General features: G+C 45.4%; 1 protein-coding gene across 2 annotated transcripts in view; it reads right to left on the reverse strand.

Annotated features, from left to right (window-relative positions):
- Positions 1-14,171, reverse strand: part of LOC119173603 (putative 4-coumarate--CoA ligase 2) — a 295,605-nt gene that overhangs the window by 205,439 nt on the left and 75,995 nt on the right. For both annotated transcript variants that reach the window (XM_075896290.1, XM_075896289.1), the window contains exons 4-5: positions 11,740-11,941; positions 924-1,033 (exon numbers count right to left, since the gene is read on the reverse strand). In XM_075896290.1, the coding sequence (XP_075752405.1) occupies positions 924-1,033; positions 11,740-11,941 (312 nt within the window). The remainder of the gene's footprint in view (positions 1-923; positions 1,034-11,739; positions 11,942-14,171) is intronic.

Below are 14,171 nucleotides of genomic sequence, written 5' to 3' on the forward strand. Positions count from 1 at the left end.
TCATGGGTTTTCACAAATATTTTTTCATACGTAGCATTCATGTTTCACCTGTCATGACATGACTAGCAGTTCATCAGTGCATCTTAGCCAAGGACGTAACATGCATTCCAGAACAACTAAACAAAATTATTCTGATTGTTTAGAAAAGTAGTGATAGTGGCTTTTCAATCGATCACAAGGAATGCACAACATCGATTGTCCAAAGTCATGAATATTAGAATGTACCTGCTAAAAAACTTACAGGGATGGTGTCTAGAGGTTTATGCCATTCCCATCTTGATAGCTTGCAAGTAATGTCATTTTTAAAGTCTTGTATTGTACTGTACCATGAAATAATGACGTTCTACTCTTTGATATCTTGGTAGGCAATTTTGTCGATGCAGACTGGGTATTATAGTCTCTAAAATGCCAGCGAAGCGACTACGATGGCTTCAAGATGTGGGCATTTGGCAAGTTTTATCATTGATATCATGGTGAAAACGAACTCATGACACCAACAGCCACGTTGTTTACTGCAAAATATTTAACTTATTCAGCATTGTAACTGTCGATAATTTCGAAAATTGTCGGGGGTACAAAACTTATTACCTTCAGATCGTAAGAAATACACTCTTTACGAATGCGGTATATGTATACCTGTGTGCACTTTTACCTCAAGGATAAGCTCATTGGTGCCCATGGGAAGGGAAGCTACCAGGTGTCATCATTGCTAGCGCACTTTACGGTTTCGTGATATTGAAGCATTTTTTTTTCAAATATTAGTCGAAGGCAGTTCACCGTCGCGGCATCCACTTCCGTGTTCCCAAAGGCGTTCATTGTGAAATAATCAAAAAACTCCGAACATTACCGGCAATGTTCCATCCTTGTCACTTGATAAACGCCCATGACTCTTTTACATAGAAGCTTCCAAAGAACCGTTTTACCTTTTCGGGAATCTTCAATTCGTCGCACACCTTGCGTACTTTATCCGCATTCGGCGGGTCGGTCACAATATACGTTGCATCTCCATCGGTCATCTGGTACAGCAGCTCTCCTGCGAACGAAAGAATTTTCAGTTGCCGTTACAGAATAAGTAGTACATTGAACTTAATTGATTGCGCTTTAGTGATGGATTAACCCGCAGTGTACAATTCTTAAAGAACCGAGGTATTCACTACAATGGAGACGCGCCACACTTGCTATCCGGAAGAAAACCAAAAAAATTATTAGAGTAAGTGCTACACCCACCATGTATATTGGGATGGTTTAGGTAACCTTTTCCCAACAACTGTAAGAAGTACAGTAATTACTTTACTATCATTGTGATTAGGCGGCATTCCTCTGCTTAGGGTAGCAGACTTATAGCACTAAAAATTGTAATGTTGAAGTTTTTGTAAATTTTACCTTCAGGTACCTCATTATTAATCTGTAAAAGGTATATTTCGGGTTGAAAAAGAGAACTTTCACACAGAACAACTCTGCATTAGCATATTTTGTATTTTGTTATAGAAATACTCGCCGAAGTCAATGTTTCTGGATACAGTAGTAGCTAATAAAAAAAAATGAAAGCAAACTTAAGAATAGCAAACTTAAAAAATGGCAAACTTAAAGTAAAAGTGTACATTATTTATAAAGTATAACAAGACAACAGCATAATGGGCACCAACGTCCAATAAGCACCAGCCAAGAACTCATCAATAATTTTTCTCTGTGAAAAACGTCTTACTTGACGAGCTATTTTTGTAGCCTGCTGTGCAGCCCTATCAGGAAAATACTGTTGATGCAGGTAAAAGATGCAGGCGCCCTGCATTGTGCAATGCCTTGGCTAAATTTTGAAAGAGCTCAGGACATCCACGTCGTATGTACTCTGATCTTTAAAAGTGAGCACAGCATCAAAAGTTCACAATATTAGAGTTTGGTGCCCAAGGAAAACGGTTTTTGTTATTGAAGCGCGCTCCTACACAACAATCAAATGACTCGTTAGGGTTTTCAGTGTTTCCTTGGGGAAATTTACCTGGTAATTCTAGATAAGGTAGTTCCACGTAATCTGGCACCTAACAGCCCAATAACATATGCGGGAAGGTGTTTTTGTGAACGAATGGATGAACGTGCCACAAGGCTTTGTGGAATTTACATCAAAGTTCGACATGCCTCGTGCGAAGGTCGTGGGATGTACTTCTATCTTGTGATGCCAAGTGAAAAAATAATTATCAGAGAGCTTCTCGCCTGCCCTCCAAGCTGGCTCAATTCTTATAATGTCAAGACAATGATACTTTTGGTGCTTGCAAATGATGGCTTCATGAAGACGTCCCGGCCAGATATAGATTTTCTGACAAAAAGCTTGATGCATCTGCTTAGTACTTCCCCAATTCTGAGCTTAGTCTTTTCTGAATGTGCGAAGTGCACTCTAGCTCGCGAACAAAAACTTCTTCATATAGCTATGATGGTTCAAATGCAGGAATTTTTAGGTGTACGTAAGAATGGGGGCATGGGAGGCCACTACACACGTTTTATATTCTATATTTCCCGCGAAAAAAATAGCACTGAGAAAAACAAATGACCTATGCTGGTTGAAAAAAGGTTGCAGATATCAAATGACAAAAAACAAGCTTTTTTTACAATTTATGCCTTCTTTGTACTCTTAAGGGTGTCCTTGCGAATCAATATCTAACTTTAAACAACTAAATACCGATATTGCTAAAGTAAACAATACATCAGAGAAATACAGTACTGTAATGCAAAAGAAGTACAACTGTTAGTGCAGATGACGGCTATATCTAATCAGTGAAATAGAAACTCTAGGACAGTAGTTTTCCGCCACCTATGTCTCGGGGACCCCTTGTATACCGGTGTAAATCTTAGGGACCTCTTCAGTTGGGTTAGTTTCTCGTGAGTTAGAGGTGTAACTCACGGTAAACTAACCTAAGATACAGTTCGAAATAGGTGTCATTTATTTAAGGTTGTATAAGAATGTATACGGATATTTAGGCATATATAAGGATGGTCAAACAGAAGTGCCACGTTAAATCTTTCTCAACAGCGTGCCACCGAGTTGTGAGGTGTGCAGTCACGTATAACCCATTTTTAGTAATGTTTGAATTTCAAATATTCAGGGTTCGAGAAATCGTAGTCAGCGCAAATGTCGAAGAAAATTGCAACAAAAGTTTTACAACCATCTCATGGACGATCAATGTAAGGTTGGCTAGGAATACTTCAGCACAGAAATTGTGGTTTGTCTGTCTGTCAGTTTATCCTCATGTCCAATGTTTGAGCCAGCCGGCAAAAGTTTAACGCCTTGCTCAACGCCCTGTCATCTTGGTCCGCTGAGTGCATTCATACTTATGAACAATGTCATTAAAAAGTCCGTTTAAGCACAAAGTCATGCCAATGATTGTGACAGAAACATAGGGGGCAGTTATACGAAGTAAGGCTAAGCGAATGAGGGAGCATGCGGAGTGTAGTAAACATGGTCAATCGCGATTGAATTGAAAGCAATGCAGTAACCCCGAAATCTAAACAGGTTTTGCGAATTGTTGACTGCGTGAAGTCCAACTGGTGCATACAGATAGGTCATTGTTAGTGAGATGGTCGGTGTGAGATGCGTCGCCTGGTTGATTACTGCTGTATGCTGAGGAGGGCGAGGTGTCGTTGGCTTGAAACTTTCTCCAGATGTATTTTTCACTGTGCGTTTGAAAGAAAATTGGGTGAAAAAATAACCAGCGTGAGCAGGAGCCTGCTCGCGGCTGGTTATTTCTTCACCCACTTTTCTGTCTTCTTATTTACATTCCATTTTTTCTAATAACTTCCCCTATACATTCCTTGGCATTATTGTCTGTTAGGTCTCAAATATATATATATATATATATATATATATATATATATATATATATGTAGTTGCAGCAAGGAAGTAACGCTGGGCCCGGTAGAATAAGGGTAAAAATAGAGTACGACGCACGTCGGTTAGGCACGGTATATTCTGACCGACGCTTCGGCTGGTAGACCAGCCGAAACGTCGGTCAGAGTATACCGTGCAAAACCAACGTGCATCGTACTCTATTTTCCCTGATAAATATTCACACACGAATATATATATATATATATATATATATATATATATATATATATATATATATATATATATATATATATATATATATATATCGCAACGAGGAGGTCACGTACAAACACTGGTTATTCTTCAAGAAGCGTTAGCCGCAACAAGCTGATACAGGCAGTAACCCGGCAAGCACGAACCACACATGGATGTCAACGTTTTTTTTCACGCTGGCACAAAGTTGGCACCCTTATGATCCGGTACAGTTACTCCCCGCACAGAAAGGAGCGAACCTGGCGACACGAGGTAATCACAGGACAGTGGGGTCATAGCACGGTTTGAGGCATGATACGTGTACTGTTTCACGCCCACGGCAGCGTTGGTCCAAAAGTGAATCAATGGGCTTAACTTCATAGTTGACAGGAGATGTGTCTCGCACCACACGGTAGGGGCCATGACATTTTGATGAAAGCTTCGGGGAAAGACCGGGAGGGGTAGAGGGGACTCAGAGCCGAACCTACATTCCTGGGTTATAGTGGACACTAGACGCAGAGGCATCGTGGTCAGTTTACTGGCGCCATTTATCTTCCGCGGTAAATGAGCGAGCAAGTTGACGACACTCTTCGACATAAGCAGCTGCTTCGGAAACAGGCGTTGCTTCGGAAACATCATTTCTGTAAGAGAGAATGGTGTCCATGGAGCATGATCGCTCACGTCCGTACAGGAGGAAGAAAGGACGAAAGCTGGTGGTTGTTTGTGGCGCAGCGTTTTAGGCGTACGTGACAAAAGAGAGCACTTGGTTCCAATTAGTGTGGTCGTCAGATGCCTACATGGTAAGCATATCTCTAAGGGCACAAGTATAGCGTTCTGTCATGCCATTGGTTTGAGAATGATATGCCGAGGTTTTCCGATGGACAGTGCGACAGTCCTTGAGTAGCTCGTCGACGGCGTTCGAGAGAAACACGCGTCCGCGGGGACTCAGTAATTCACAAGGTGCACCATGTCACAAAATCAGGTGGTGAAGAAGAAAGGACGAAACGTCTTTTTCAGTGGTAGTAGGCAGCGCAGATGTTTCAGCGTAGCGTGTCAAATGATCGACAGTGACAATAATCCACTAGTTGCCTCAAAGAGTGCTGGTAGAGGACCATATTTGTCAATTACGACGCGGTGGAATGCTTTCGCTGGGCAGGTTAAGGGTTGCAAAGGGCCAGCAGTGCTGTAAGAAGGCGTCTTGCGGCGTTGACATGTGGTGCATGACCCAACGTACTGGCGAACGTGCCGATACATGCCGCGCCAGTAGTATATTAGACGAAGGTGACAGTAAGTCTTGAATACTCCAGCGTGGCCACAGTGGGGGTCATCGTGACAAGCAGCGCAGATGTCCAAGCGCGCATGACGAGGGATTACAAGGAGCCACCTACGGCCATTCTTCACGTAATTGCGGTGACACAACAAGCCTTTACGGACAGCAAAGTGCCTTGCTTGACGAGGGTGGTAGCATAAAGTCGTTTCTGACGAACTGTGAGAGAGGACGTAGAGCAAAGAATTCATCCAGGCATCCTTGCGCTGTTCGAATGGCATGTCACTCATGCTCAACGATGACGAATTGCAGATGGCAGTTGGTAAGCAGGCAAGCTCAGGAGGCAGTTGCGAACGGAATAGGCCATAGGCGCCTGAATGTCTGCGCCCTGAGCGATAAATAACATGGATGTCGTATTCCTGAAGTCCAACGAGCGAGGCGGCCAGAAGGGTCTTGCATGGACGCTAGCCAGCATAAGGCACGGTGATCTGTTACAACATCAAACTGGCGTCCGGAAATGTAAGTGCGAACTTTTTTGGTAGCCCAAATGATAGCCAAGCACTCCTTTTCAGTGACGAAATAGTTGGACTCTGCCTTCGTTAGGTTATGGCTGGCATAGGCGACAACGTACTCATCGCCGCCATCTTTGCGTTGAGCGACAATGGCACCGAGGCCGGCACCGCCAGCATCCGTGTAAATTTCAGTAGGTGCATTGGGATCGAAGTGGCGGAGAACTGGTGGAGACATGAGTAGCTGGCGCAGCGCCGTGAATGCGTCGTCGCAGTGGGAATTCCAGCCAGAGAGGTCTGCGCTACTGAAAAGCAGCTGATTCAGAGGGGGGGGGGGGAATTGTAGAGGCGAAATTTCGAATGAAACGCCGAAAATACGAACACAAGCCTACGAAACTACGGAGCTCCTTTAAGATAGTAGGCTTGGGGTACTCGGCAACGGCACGCAGTTTGGTTGGGTCTGGCGATATTCCTTCTTTTGAGACGACGTGGCCAAGAATTGTGAGTTCGCAGGCGCCCAAACCACATTTCTTGAAGTTCAGTTGCAACCCGGCTGCAGTAAGGCACTAGAGAACTGGTTTCATAGGGGAAAGATGAGTTTCAAAATTCAGAGAGAATAAAACTATGTCGTCTAAATAGCATAGACAGATGTGCCATTCAAGTCCTCTGAGGACACTGTGTATCAGCCTTTCAAAAGTCGCAGGCGCAATGCAAAACCCAATGGGCATTACATTAAGTTCATATAGGACGTCAGGAGTCACAAACGCCGTGTTTGGATAGTCTGGTTCGGCCATTGGCGTGTGCCAATATCCAGAGCGCAGATCCAGTGAAGTCCAGTGAAGGGAAAAACTCCGTACCTTAAGGGCAATCCAAGGCGTCATCAATGCATGGTAGGGGATAAACATCCTTGCGTGTGACCTTGTTTAGTCGACGATAGTCTACGCAAAACCTGATAAAGCAATTCTTTTTCGCACGAAAACCACTGGCGAAGCCAAAGGACTATGTGAGTGTTGAATAACACCACGTTGCAGCATCTCGTCGACGCGTTGAGTGATGACGACACGCTCAGCCTGCGAGACGCAGTAGGGGCGCTGACAAAGTGGATTACGATGACCAGTGTCGATATGGTGAACAACAACTGACGTGCGTCCCAAAGGAGGTTGTCCGTTGTCGAAGGAGGCACGGATACGGTCAAGTAGTAGAACGAGCTGATTGCGCTGCTCTTGCGAAAACCCGGTGTCGACGCTGCGCAACAGAACGTCTTCGTCAGGTAGTGTGGACGCGGTGGCAGCTGTTATAGCATCCACGAACATTGGCGTCGTATCAAAAGGGGCATCGAAAGGAAATATTTCATCATAAGTGTCAAGAGTCCCAATACATTCGCCATGCAATAAGGTAGCGAGACAAGGGAAGGGATTGCGCAAGCACAACGCACTGGAGCCATCCGCGAGTGTTATGACGGCAAATGGGACGACAAGGTTCCGGCTACGAGCGCATTCTTGCGACGGCATAAAGAGGGCAGTTGAATCGGGGATGGAGTTGCACAAAAGAGAGACCGCGGTAACCGAAAAAGCAGAGACAACGACGTCAGCGGCGACGGTAACCTTTTTGGATGAGCAAGGAAGATCTGTGAATGTCGTGCTAAATGGAAACAAAACGAGTTGCGGATGAGCGCAATCGACAACCACATGATTAGAGGAAAGGTTCATCCCCGGATGATTTCATGAGACGCATGTGGAAGGACGACAAATTCAACGACGTAAAGCACTCCTTGAATCACAAAACGAGCAGTGCATGTGATAGAAGGTTGAACGTGCTGCGAACTCACTGTGTGTAAAGAAATTTCAACCAGTGCAGTCGTCACTTTGTTCAGGTTGTGGCATAACACTTCACTGATTAGACAAACAGTGGCCCCTGTGTCGACAATAGCAGTTGTGACGAAACCGTCCGCAAAAACGGCAGTCTTGTTAGGAGGCGAAAGATGAGGCCTTGGAAATTGCGTCGGCGGCGCAGCTCTTGCCTTGGGAACTGCGACTGCTAGTTTTCTTCCTGGATGTGGTTGTAATGGCGAAGCATGGGGGAAGGCGACCGAAGACGAGGTGAAGGGAATGACGGGGGCTGAACTGTGGTCGACGTGAGTGGGGGTCAGGAGCATCAGGTGTCACATGCGATTCTGATCGCCGAAGGATTGTCCGGAATGCTGAGCATTATTCAAATAGAATCCACGGCGACGACAGTAGTGCGCGACGTGTCCTAAAATACCGCCCTTGTTCACAGGTGCTTGAGGTGGTGAGAAGTGCTGATTTACGGGATAAAGCGGAACTGGTGACCTGTTGTATTTGGTGGCTGGACTGTATGAATGGAGTGGTGGTTGGGCAGGAGGTCGGCGGACTGCTTCTGCATAAGTCAGCGGTGCAGCAACTGATATTGGGGAAGTCGGTGAAGGGAGAGCCTCGGCAACTTGCGTCTGAATAGCACGGCGAAGTGAGTGATCCAGTGCTGAGGGGGGGGGGGGTCACTCACGGTGATGCTGGCCACAAGAGAGTGCCAACACGGCGTTCGGTGGTCTAGGTGCTCCACCCACAAAGGCGAGGAAAACACCACACAATGCACGTGGAGAGAGCCCAGTGTTCACGATGACCAAATATGGTCACAAAACCCAATGAAATGACGTTTCGCACACGTCACCAAGATTTCCTGCTCGTCCAATGATCTTAGATGACCTTGGTTTTCAAGAACTCTTCTGGAAGTTGGGTGAGGTTTGAAAAATCGGCTCCCGGTACACGTGTCAAACTTGCTTGACTGCGTTCGGTTAGGACAATGTAGTGGGCCGCCAGTTTATCGTCAAAACATGCCACTCCTTTCAGCTGATTCTATGGGGGAAGGAGAAGTGTTCGACTAATCCCTTGTTGTCGAGGCACTGGTGTGGGCTCCCGAAAGGGCTGCAGCAGATAGTGGCTCTTTCTTTTTCTTCAACCACGCATTCCGTTTCTCGTTGTTTGCTAGAAGGCGCGGCTTAGCGGCGAATTTCCAGGCGTTCGCTTCTCCTCGCAAGGTGCAGCCACAACCGGTTTGGGTTTTAGCTTTCAGTCCACCGCAAATACCACGCTGGTTCCCGTCTCTCCAGATCCACGGTGACTTCGAACATGGCCCAGCTGCCTCCTTGTTTGCCTCGAAAGCCTTGCCTATAGAGACGAGCTCACAATGGCCTTTCTTTGCTCTTGCGTTTTTTTGCGTGAACTCGTTCTGGAACCCCTTGTTCACGATTTCTTGACACGAAATTAACCTGTCTTGACGGCAAATCTTCGCTTGGATTGCGTCGACATATTTTCGTCAAGTTTACAAAGGCCGAAAGACTTCAACAATGATGACGATCATAACACTATATATGCTTAGGATTCTCGCCGTTGAAGTTTGCGTGCCTGGGTCTGAATGTCAACAGCGTGAAAAAAGTTACCTTGTTTACGCGAAAGTGTTTTATGGTGAAGTCCACTACTACTCCACCCCTGCCACCGCAATTATGTTGGTAAATTGCACACTAATAGCAAACAAAGACAGGATAGAAACAAAAATGGCGTTCTCCCACATGACGTAAGTGCCCTGCAAGCAATCACTCGACTAACGACAATAGGTGCCTTGCGCTTTACGCACTCCGGTATACAAAGCCACATGTACGAGACCCTAATTCTCTCATACCTTCTCCCTTCGCATTACTCTTGAGGGGCGCGGGAGGTGTCGTGGTCTGGCAGTGGTGAAGTACTGCATTATGAGACTAACGATGGCGAACAATGAGCCATTCGGTGGCCTCAAAGCGACAGAGGCTTACTTCCGTATCTTCCTTGTACACTAAGTTATGCCTCCTGGATCAGGTTCAGCTCCATCAATCTGGACCGTCTTTACAAAGGCCCTGCCTGCGCAGGAGAGCTCCGGTCGGGTGGCTGGATGTGCACCGATGCACCTTTAGACCTTGGTCAGGGCTTGGATCAGGGATGGTGAAGTCCGATCGATGGGAATTCGCTTCTGGATTTAGACTTCGCTCGGGGACTTGCCTCCACCGCGACGGTGTCGTCCTCCAACTTTGCCGATGTGTATGGGTTATGGGCTGGTCATGGCCTTCGACTTCTTGATCTTTTGGTTTTGGGACGTTAAACTCCACAAATCAATGAATCGACTTCTTGATCTTGACCTTCTGCAGAGGGTGGATTTAGGGAGTGGTGACTTTGCCGCTGCACTTGAGTGGTTCTGAGTTTTTCGTAGCCTTTTTCTGTGTCTGAGATCATAACTAAAATAGAATCGGCTTCTACAGGCTCTGCTAGCAGTCGGATTAGGCCCTCCATGCAACGCGCATTTGGTAGTGAATGTGTGCGTCTCATCTGGGCTCTCTGCACCACAGCCTCTGATTATGCCATTTCTGGGTGTGCGCTCTGTGGCCCGATCTCCCGCATGTATAGTAGCAATCCACCTGCTCCAGTATAGCGAGCATTTGAGACTGGAAGCACATTTGACATAAACCAGCACTTTAAGCCTATCAAAGAGAACGATTACCGAGCTCGTGGATTTTATTCTTCGGACGTCCAATACACTTGGGTTTCTTCAGTGTAATATGAGATCTCGAATCTGATCCAGAGTCAGCTCTGAGTCGATGTCTCTGATCACATTCTTGGATGTGTCGTTAGGTGCAGCTCTGTGTGTTCTGACTTCATTCATGGCTTTGCTGATGGTAATGGCCTGCTGGCGAAAAATATATTTTGTATATTGTTCGAGCAGATAAAGTATACTACCTTATAATTTGCGGTAAGACCCGTCATTGCTGCTATATCCTGGGAAATTTTTGTCGCCCACCTTTTTGATGTTCAAGCCTCCTCTCTGTCTGATGATAAACCTAATATGCTCTTCCGGTAGCTGTGGTAGTCGTGATGCTTTTAAGTGTTGCTTCTTGATGCTGACTTCACTTCTCCCGCCTCAATGCAGACAGAAGCTGTTTGGCAGGTTGACGCGTTGTATGTTTGATTTCTCAAGCTTTTCTTGGGGATGGCAGAAGGTAATCCAGCCTATTTACTGCCGTCTTCCGGAGCGCTATCTTCACCTTCAACGGTTTCCTGCATAGAGCTGGCCATGTTACAGTGCGCACTGTACTTCCCTGCCTAACACAGATTGACCCACACCACGCGGCGTTCCGCCGACCATTCCGCTAGCATGATCGGAAAAATGAGTTCCGTAACTTTCGATATATTCTACTCACCGATGAGGTTTCAGTATCTACAGAACCCCTCGAACTTTTTTAATCCACTAATGCCATAATTCTGGTTCAATGGGCCGAATTGCTGGTCGAAAATTTTTCAAGAAGTTGTCATCCCAAGAACGCCTTTTGTGAGCTGCCGTCCAGCAGCGTTTCTTCTCTCAGATAACCATTTCGTCAAAGTACAAAGCTCCTTCTGATGTTGATAGTTTTCTGATAGGCTCAAAAAATTTTTACGACACATACCCGTTTTCTGGACTTCACTGCTGCTTTCTTCGTGGACCAGTGGTGAGTAATAGACAGAAAAGGATTCTCTAAACAGCTTCAATTTTACGCCGGCTTCTGTGAAGGCACTTGTACGTACCACTGTTTTCTTGTACTGATTTCTCCAACAGAAGGATGAAACTTATTTTGCCGATTTCATTTCTTTAAAACTTTCATCATTCCTAGTCACACAGAACTTTACGGACAGTATTACTGTTGAGTTGGCATGCATACGTTTCGACATTTAAAAAAAATCACGATTCACCCGGATAGTTAGCTTTTGAACAAAGACAGCCTTGAATGCACTGAACATGCCGTTGAGGCTAATTGAAATTTTCGAGAAAAGGTGAAGCTATAAGACTGTTACACGTTTATATCTAGTAGGCATCCTTACGAGTCGTGAGCGATGTTTTCGCTAGAACGATGGTGGCGCCTGCGAAGATGAGGCTGAACACAGCGACAAACGCATCGACTGAGTTCCGCATGTGTACACAGACGTGGTCGCCCAATTTCAATCCATGAGATTGGAAGCCCGCAGCATAACGCTCCAACGCAAGAAGAAGTTCTTGACGGGTATAACTTGTGGTGTAGTCCACCTGTAAAAATGAATAAGATTGTCACGATAATTCATATAAAAGTTTTCAATGTCTCACAAGCTTTGTTGGCTTGCTTAGAACGGGCCAACAAAAAGTTTTGTCAGGCCCCAGAAACTCTCAAAATCAAGTGATCACCTGTAGGGCGCGAAAAACTCAACCGCGGCGCGTTTCTGCTTCACACACCCACAGTAGATATACTAACCTTTCTCGCCACTAGCACTATTGCACTTTTTTGTTGGGGCGCCCTAATCAAGGCCAAGTTTTTATTTTAAAATGATCAAATACTACATTTTTTCCTTAATGCTACACAAAAAAAACTTGTTTTTCTAGCAAGTAGTTTTTCTTAAACATGTGCTGCGTCATCAATTTTTTGTAATAGTTTTTGCTCCAGCCATCCCGGCGGCGGTGGCTGCATTTCCGATGGAGGCGGAAATGTTGTAGGCCCGTGTCATCAGATTTGGGTGCACGTTAAAGAACCCCACGTTGTTGAAATTTCCGGAGCCCTCCGCTACGGCGTCTCTCATAATCAAATGGTGGTTTTGGGACGTTAAACCCCACATATCAATCAATCAGTTTTTGCTCCAGCTGACTCGAGGTCAGCATCAGCCTATCGACATCATTATCGTCATTTAAAGTTTGCAGCGGCCAACGGCTGCGATGGCAGGTAACCACTCGCGGTACGTTCAGATGTGTCTCGGACTGTTTCGTTGCGCTGTAAATATTTCGAGCCTCTGTTGAACGACACACTCTTTCTCGTTCTGTTTATTTTGAGTCGTTCAAATGCTTTCGCGAAGGGAATTCAAGTGACTTCCGGGAACGAAGCGACCGTTGAAGCTTTCATCGGATTAGCACCCATTGCAAGCCCAGGCCGGTGAGTAGAAACCACTTCAGTTTTTTAAGGACGGTTGTTTGCGGGGCTAGTTATTTCATTTCAACATATGTGGTTTTTTTGCCAAACAGTGCGTAGGCGTCACACAGTTGCAGCGCATTGCAATATTAAATTTTAGGATTGTTTGACGTCACAATCTGTAACTGAAAAAACGTGCGTTACTTGCGGCGTTTTTTCACGTGGGAACGAGTCGCTGACTCACTAGCTATTTCTGAAATTTTATCACGAGGTAACACCAACCATGCCGTTGCGATGAAAGAAGACAAATAAATCACTGTCGCCTCGCATGTGTTTTCGCAGCTAGCCCATATATTAGTGCAAAAAACCTACTTGTTAATAGTTTCCCACAGTCGCGTTTGAGAAACATCACGTAATTATGGGTCTGGTTATGCTATAGTGCGACAAAGAAAACGTCACATAAATGAGAAATTCTTTTTCTTCCACAGCCTCCTGGCCAACCTGACATGGGAGCAGCTGTGTACAATGGGCAAGGAACCTGCTACATGACATGCTTTGTGAAGAAGCGGCCCTGAGTGATACAGCTGTTATGAAGTACCATTACATATAAGTATAAAATACTGCTGTTTACTAGTTAACTGAGTTTATTTGCTTACATAGGAAAATTTCTTGCATTGATTAAGCATTGAATACACACATTATTATCTGGTGATTTTACTCGTTTTTCCAGACCGCCATTGCAACGACAGGTTGACTACCCCCGAATGTCCTCTCTGCGACCACGTTGAAACATCTGAATGTCCACTACAACAGGTCATCTCTAAGCTCACACATGTAATGCTGTATTTGTGAGTGCTTTACCGTGCATATCGTGGAGCGGTGCTTTAAATTAGCCACAAGCATTGGCTGTCTACCGTGGCATAGTGTCTACATTTCATTGATGTTGAAACTGTAACACTATTAGTTAGATTTTGTGAAACTGCTGAGCTCAACAACACACTGTTAGATCCCAGCCACAGTGGCCATATTTTGATAGGTTTGAAACGCTAAGACGCTTGTGTGCTTAAGGGTTTGTTCGATTCGCCTGCACCACATGGTCCATTTTACAAAGTGCTGCCCCTCGCCAATCGTTTCAGTGGCGCAGCAATGGCGTCTTCTAAATCGTGCCATTCATTTCAAAAAGCGCAGGAGAGGTACAGCACCAAAACTAGTTCATGAATTTCCTGTACCTTCTGCTCTGACGGCGCTAGTTTGGTGCAGCCGCACGCACTGCCTAACAAACAACATAGCATTAGACGTAGGTACTGTACCCACCTCTGCAAATGCGGCGTGTTTTGCCACGATGTTTGCGCGTCGTTAAGTTAAGCGAAGAAAAATAAGGAT

The sequence above is a fragment of the Rhipicephalus microplus genome, chromosome 5, assembly GCF_043290135.1.
Source record: "Rhipicephalus microplus isolate Deutch F79 chromosome 5, USDA_Rmic, whole genome shotgun sequence".
NCBI lineage: Eukaryota > Metazoa > Arthropoda > Arachnida > Ixodida > Ixodidae > Rhipicephalus > Rhipicephalus microplus.